The sequence below is a fragment of the Myotis davidii genome, unplaced genomic scaffold (assembly GCF_000327345.1).
Source record: "Myotis davidii unplaced genomic scaffold, ASM32734v1 scaffold1204, whole genome shotgun sequence".
Lineage (NCBI taxonomy): Eukaryota > Metazoa > Chordata > Mammalia > Chiroptera > Vespertilionidae > Myotis > Myotis davidii.
This window is the reverse complement of record NW_006294755.1, coordinates 477286-484853: the sequence shown is the minus strand read 5'-3', so window position 1 is coordinate 484853 and position 7568 is coordinate 477286. Positions and strand designations below refer to the sequence as shown.

General features: G+C 42.9%; 1 protein-coding gene across 3 annotated transcripts in view; it reads left to right on the top strand.

Moving 5' to 3' along the window:
* ADGRE3 (adhesion G protein-coupled receptor E3) overlaps window positions 1-7568 on the top strand; it is a 50156-nt gene that overhangs the window by 41918 nt on the left and 670 nt on the right. For all 3 annotated transcript variants that reach the window (XM_015567495.1, XM_015567494.1, XM_015567496.1), the window contains 6 exons: window positions 266-463; window positions 722-957; window positions 1437-1503; window positions 1721-1812; window positions 3755-3923; window positions 7183-7278. In XM_015567495.1, the coding sequence (XP_015422981.1) occupies window positions 266-463; window positions 722-957; window positions 1437-1503; window positions 1721-1812; window positions 3755-3923; window positions 7183-7278 (858 nt within the window). The remainder of the gene's footprint in view (window positions 1-265; window positions 464-721; window positions 958-1436; window positions 1504-1720; window positions 1813-3754; window positions 3924-7182; window positions 7279-7568) is intronic.

Below are 7568 nucleotides of genomic sequence, written 5' to 3'. Positions count from 1 at the left end.
AACTGGTCTGTTTCCAGATCTTAACTATCGTAAATTGTGCTGCTATGTACATAAGGAGGGGTGCATATTCTTTCTGATTGGTGTTTTCGGGATTCTTAGGATATATTCCTAGAAGTAGGATCATTGGGTCAAATGGGAGTTCCATTTTTAGTTTTTTGAGGAAACTCATAATGTGCCTTTGTTTAGACTGCCCTGTTCCAAGGGGAGAAACCACAATCCCAGAGGAGGATAGTGTGGCTGATGTCTCCTCTTTGCTGGGTCCCAGGAAAAGGATCCCGCCCTGGCTGTGATCACCTACGTGGGGCTGAGCCTCTCTCTGCTGTGCCTCCTCCTGGCGGCCCTCACCTTCCTGCTGTGCAAAGCCATCCAGAACACCAGCACCTCACTCCACCTGCAGCTCTCAGTCTGCCTCTTCCTGGCCCACCTGCTCTTCCTCACGGCCATCGACAGAACTGAGAACAAGGTACTGACACTGTCCCAAAGGACCCCTCTCTTCCCCGGGGGATGCTGCTTGGGCACCTTAATAAAATCGCTTTGGTTTCTGGGAGAGGTTGGAGGGGTGATGCCAAGGTGGGCAGTGTTGACATTGATCAGCAAGCACCTTTATTATTGATGGACTTGGTCTAATGTCAGGTGCTCTGAACTAATGCCGGTATAAAGGAGAGGCCCTCAGTTCACACACCACCCTAAGTATCCCACCTGGTGACTCACCCCTCCCCAGGTGCTGTGCGCCATCATCGCGGGCGCCTTACACTACCTCTACCTGGCCTCCTTCACCTGGATGCTGCTGGAGGGCCTGCACCTCTTCCTCACCGCGCGCAACCTGACGGTGGTCAACTACTCCAGCATGAGCAGATTCATGAAGTGGCTCATGTTCCCGGTCGGCTATGGAGTCCCAGCTGTAATCGTGGCCATTTCCGCAGCATCCAGGCCTCACCTTTATGGAACACCTGAACAGTGAGCTTGCCTCACACCCTGGGCCATGGACAGTTTGGGGGGCAGCATTAATGACGGTGATTGAGATGTCCATAGCAAATGGATATCTTTTCCCTTGAGTATAAGAGTGCTGGCCTTGCTCCAGTGAAGCAGGGAAAGATGGCCATAGGAGCTTGGAAGGTTCTGAAGGAGGCAGTTTCGTGGATAGGTACCAGCTTTATCCCTCCCATAATTCGGAGCTTTCAAGTCTCAGATTCCTCTTTAGTATTATCCCCATTTTCCCACCATCATGACCTTGGTATGAACATTCAACACAACTGTGCTTATAACATGTGTAATGTAGCATTAACACACAATAGTGAGCAATCAAAGCCTTCATTGCCATCAGCTGGCATTGTCAGAAGACATTGGAAACGTTCTCTGTTAGGAAAAGTGTCACTTCATGTTTGTTTCGTGTGCTTTCTCTGACCTCGCCATGTCCCTTTCCACATTATTCCCAGTTGCTGGCTCCACCTGAAACAAGGATTCATCTGGGGTTTCCTTGGCCCCGTCTGTGTCATTATCTGCGTGAGTATGTGGCTCCAGGGGTCCTGACCAAAGGAAGCACCAGAAGTACTGGGTGCAAGACAGTACACGGGGCATGCATTTTCTCTATTGAATGGTTCACTTTTCCACCTGCTACCAATTCAGTCCTGTGTGCAGGGAAAGTAGGAGTTGTGTGTAATTTATTAAGGACGCCATGCATTATTTTAACTTGCATTCCTGGTCTGCGTCATTCCTGCAGGTGAACTTAGTATTTTTTATCTTGGTCCTTTGGCTTTTGAAAAAGAAATTCTCCTCCCTCAACAGTGAAGTGTCAACCATCCAGAATACAAGGTAAGATGGAGCACATGGTATGTCTGATGCTCTCTTCCTCTCCGTACCCCCTTCTTGTCCCTCCTACATATCTACACACACATACACCCCACAACCAGGCTCCAGGGACTAGCAAGGCTGCTGTCATCTCCCAATATCCGTATTAGATAGAGTACAGGCTAAGCTACTGAGACAAAAAGACACCCCATCAAAAAGAATGAAATAGAAGTTTATGTTACTCTCATGTCACAGTCCAGAGGCGAGCAGTCCAGGGTTGGTGGGGAAGCTCTGCTCCACAAAGTGATGCAGAGACTCAGGTCCTTTCTATTTTGTTTCTCCACCATTCCCTAAGATGTTGTCTTTGTCAGTTTCCCATCCATGGGAAGTTGCATGGCCCACATTTGCTCATGTTTTATTGGCTAGACCTTAGTCACATGGTGACAACTAGCTTCAGGGGAGGCTTGGGAATATATAGTCTCTAACTTGGTAGCCATGTGTCCTTGAAAAAACTCAAAGAGGGGAGGGATCTAACCCTAAAAGGAAGAGGAGGAGAACGGACAAAAACAGCAGTTTCTGCCACACAACACAAGATGCACACAGGAGTACTCTTTTTATCAAAAACAATCAACTTAAGTTTGTGAATCTATCAGTTGCTGAAGGCTTGGATTCTATAGAAACTCTGAAAGTTGTGCTTCTGAAGGATGCCCCAGCAAAACTGGGTTCACCCCACTGGTAGAGACCGATTTGGCTAATTATAACAAACTGAAATATATATCTAAAGAGTTTTGTGTAATGGGTTTAGAAAGGATTTAGATTAAAATATTTTTTATATAATACTATTTCAAAAAATTGGGGGCTATGAGCTTTTTTTATTTGGCAGCATCCATTTTACTTGGAACACATAATTTGTTGCTTTCATTTTCATCACAAAAATAACACAATATATACCTTTTTTTCAAAAATATATAAAGTGAAATGGTTAACGCCCTCTTTTCTTACTACTTCCACTTCGCAAGAAAGCTGGAATTAACAAACTTTATGACAGGTATGATATAATATGCGTGATATTTTCCCCAGACCTTTTTCTGTGGATTTCTATAGAACAGACAGGCACACATACAATAGCCAACACACTCCGCAAATCGTTCCTCAACCAGCTTTTCTCACATAAAACATTATGGTTTAAATTAGGGATAAATATGTATACTGCATATGTAGGTATATAATGACCTTACATATCAGTTTGCCTGGGACAGTCCTAGTTTATGCCTGTTGATCCATTGTAATTATTTTTTTTAAATATATTTTATTGATTTTTTACATAGAGGAAGGGAGAGGGATAGAGAGTTAGAAACATCGATGAGAGAGAAATATTAACCAGCTGCCTCCTGCACGCCCCCTATCGGGGATGTGCCCGCAACCAAGGTACATGCCCTTGACCGGAATCGAACCTGGGACCCTTCAGTCTACAGGCTGACGCTCTATCCACTGAGTCAAATCGGTCAGGGCCATTGTAATTATTAATAATGCCCTTTTTAATCTCAAAGCCTAGTTTATGCCTGTTGATCCATTGTAATTATTAATAACGCCCTTTTTAATCTTAAAAGTCTCCCTGTTTGAATAACAGATTATATGGCCCTCCATCTATAGAAGAGAAAGAAATAAAGAGCCCCTAGTTTTAGAATGCTTTATGTATACGTGGTACTGATTTTGTTCTATATATTATCCTAAATACATATGTTAAAGTCTCACTTAATCTTTTCAGCAGCCCTGTGAAACAGGACTATTAGAAAGATGGGGGAACCCGAGTTATAGAAAGGTAATTTGCCCAACGTCACACCATGCTGCCTTAGGTTTAAACCCAAGCAGTCTAGCTCCAGAGTCCTCACCATTAACAACCACTCTACAAGGGTGTCCATGTCCATTACCAGCTTGTGTACATGTTCCTTTATACTCCCCTCAGGATGCTGACACTGAAAGCAGCAGCCCTGGTCCTCATCCTTGGCTGCACGTGGTGTCTGGGCATCTTGCAGGTGGGCCCAGCTCAGCGGGTCATGGGCTACCTCTTCACCATCATCAATAGCCTTCAGGGTGTCTTCATTTTCCTGGTCTACTGCCTCCTCAGCCAGCAGGTAAACATTTACCCTTTCTTTATTGTTTTAAAGTTAAGAAAAATTTACAGGTATGTAGTTTAATGAACATTTAGATACATATTCTCTAAATTTTCATAGGAATTTGTGAGCAGTGTGTAAATGCTACCTGTATTTTCTCTACTTTGAGATGCTCTTGATTGTGAGATATGTCCATTTGTTAATGGCTTTACAAGGTAAATAATTACTCTATCAAGGAAATATCATATTTGTTTTCAGCTTTCCCATGTGTAATTGTCATCTATTTCTGTGTTAGCAAACAACCTCAAAAATCTCAGTGGCTTAAACGTGAATATGTACTATTCTCATTCTCAGTCTGCAGGTTGGTGAGAGCTCAGATGATCTTGGCTGGCCTTAGCTTGGCTTGGCTATAAAAATTCATATATATATTTTATATTCAGTATGACTACTAAATACAAGCCAATTCATGGGTCTGCAGTTGAGCAAACGAAACAGGAGTGTGTATACAACACTCAGGAAATACTGGCTGCTTTGGGCTTGTTGAAATAAGCCTCTAAGATGTTATCTAACTAAGAGGCACTCAGGGATCGTTTGGACTGTATGTTTTCTCTAGAATTGAACCCCAGACATAATGAAACCCTACTGAATACTAGCAAACTACGCTGAAATACTTCTATCTAGATTTAGTTAAATTATATTACGTCTATAGAACAGGATACTACGCAACCATGAAATATAATGTAGAAGACTGGAACCCCAATGAAGCTGAGTTCCACATAGTTCAGGTCAGGAGGTACAATGGCCAAATAAACATAGTCCAGCAACCAGAAGAAATACAAAATCACAAAAGGTCTTTATTCGTACTTCTCAAATACCTTGAAGAAGACACATGGTCCAAGTATCCCTCAGATTTTGAGATTGCTTGTTACTGCAGCAAAATACCGTATGTCCTGACTGACACAATTTCTTTCCTGTTACTAGTACTATCTTCCTCCTGCACTTTCTCCTCCTCCTTCCTCCACCTTCCTTCTTCCTCCACCTTCCTCCTCCTCCTCCTCCTCCCCCTTCTTCTTCTTCTTCTTCTTCTCCTCCTCCTCCTCCTACTCCTTCTCCTCCTCCTCCTCTTTCTTTTCTCTCCCTCTTCCTCTCCCCTTCTTCCATCCATCCATCTTTCTTTCTCTCCCTCCTTCCCTCCTTCTCTCCCTTCCTCCTTTTTACCTCACTCTGCATTCAGGTGCCCAAAAAACCAAACTTGGAAAGGAAGAACATCATCTCCTCAGTGGATGAAGAAGAGGAAGAAACTGAGCTGACCAAGCTAACACTTCCTAGAGAGCAAAGAGCCACCATAGGCTTGAAACATACAAATGTTAATCTTCGTCCATACACAAAAATATTTTAGGACTGGAAGGATATTCAAAATATATTAGGAAAAAAAAGCAAATTTCAAAACATTGCTCCAGAAATGTTGCATTTTGTTTATATATAAGCCCTTATTGTTTACTAGAGGCCTGATGCACAAAGATTCGTGCAAGAATAGGCCTTCCTTCCCCTGGCTGCCAGCACCACCTTCGCTCCGGCCCAGAGCCGCATTTCTGCCTTCGCTCCAGCCCAGAGCTGCCTTCTGCCTCTCGCCTTGTCACGTCAACTTGCATATTCCCTCCTTATTGGCTGTGGGCTCTGCCATCTTTATCATGAAGTGATGGTTAATTTGCATATTACTCTTTAATTAGATAGGATGCTGTTATGCATTTGTTTATGTGTGGGTATAGGTGTACATGGCAAAGTACAATGGTTCTCAAACAACTCCCCAGGGGGAATATTTAGCAATATCTAGGGACATCTTTGATTGTCACACCCAGGGAAGGTGCTACTGGCATCTATTGGGTAGAGGCCAAAGATGTTGTTAAACATACTACAGTGCATAGGATGACCTCCACCACAAAGGATGATCCAACCCAAGATGTCAATAGTGCCAAGGCTGGAATCCTTGGTGTAGCACATACTGTTCATGGCCCCCTCATAACTCTTTGCCTTCATCTCTATGTGCCGTGGGTTGCTTATTGAAAACACCTGGGACTCTATGCCTATGAGCTTCTTACTGCCCACAGGACATGCCTGACCCATGCACAGGACAAGCTGGTGGATAAATGTCCCAGATACCCTTGTCTCTGAGGTGGGATGACACTGAAGTGTTTCCTATGCTAACTCCCAGAGGTCCCAATGGGACTGAACCCCAGTTGTCCACAGTGGAAAGGATTGGGTACCTTTTATTTCATATATTTTTATTGATTTCAGAGAGTAAGGGAGAGGAAGAGAGAGATAGAAACATCAATGATGAGAAACATCAACGCTGAGGACAAACATCATTGATTGGCTGCCTCCTGCAAGATGGACTGAACCCACAACCCAGGCATGTGCCCTTGACCGGAATCGAACCTGGGACCCTTCAGTCCACAGGCCGACACTCTGTCCACTGAGCCAAACCAACCAGGGCAGGATTGTGTACTTTTTACTGACTGCCTTCCCAGCCCTATCTCACTTCCTCACTGATTTACTAGTGTTTTCCTGAGAACACCTCCCAGATGAACTCTTTACACTTGAACCCTGCCTTGGGGTCTGCTTCAAGAGACCCCAAACAAGACACATGGAAGAATATCACCAAAACATGAATTGTCTTTCACTAGATTAAGGAGTTATGTATGGCTTCTATTTTCTTCCTCTGCATAGCATATTTTGTATGTTTCCACACAAAGATGTATTCCATAATGAAAATTATTATTATGGTAAAATATATATATAACATAAAATGTATCATTTTAACCATGTCTAAGTGTACAGGTCAGTGGCGTTAAGTCCATTCACATTGTGTGCAACCATTACAACCCATCCTCTCTAGAACTTCTTTGTCATCCCAAAATGAAACCCCATACCCATTAACAATAACAACTCATTCTCCCCTGCCTAGCCCCTGGCAACCACCATTCTACTTTCTGTCTCAACTAGTTTGAATGTTATAAGAATCTTATATATGTGGAATCATAGTGTATTGGTCCTTTTGTGATTGGCTTATTTTACCCAGCATAGTGTCTTCACGGTTCATCCACGTTGTAGCATGTGTTCAAATTTTATTCGTTTTTAAGGCTAAGTAACATTTTATTGTGTGAATAAACCACATTTTGTAGGAAAAGATTTTTTTCCATAATTTCACTTTCCTCTTCCCGACTCTGCCTTTTCTCTTCTCCAATATTAACAAAAACCATCCTGGTATTTCTTGTTCCAGGTTCGAAAGTGGTTTGGAAACATCATGAAACCTAAATCTGAATCTGAGACTTATACACTTTCCAGCAGGTTTGGCCCTGACTCAAAACACAGTGCGGTAAGAAGACTTCTGACTTATTCTAATGTTTCACCCCTTGACACTCCAAACTTCCTCTCCTTGTTTTAATATGAGCTCCCCTCCCTGGAAGGTATGGGGAAGAGGTACTTTCTCTGATGACCTGGTTAGCATTCCTTATTCTCACTATATTGTTTCTAGTGACCCTGCTCACTAATAGTGCTTAAGCTGGCTTTGGTATTTATTATTTTTTAAAATATATTTTTATTGATTTCAGAGAGAAAGGGAGGGAGAGAGAGAGAAACATCAATGATGAGAGAGGATCATAGATT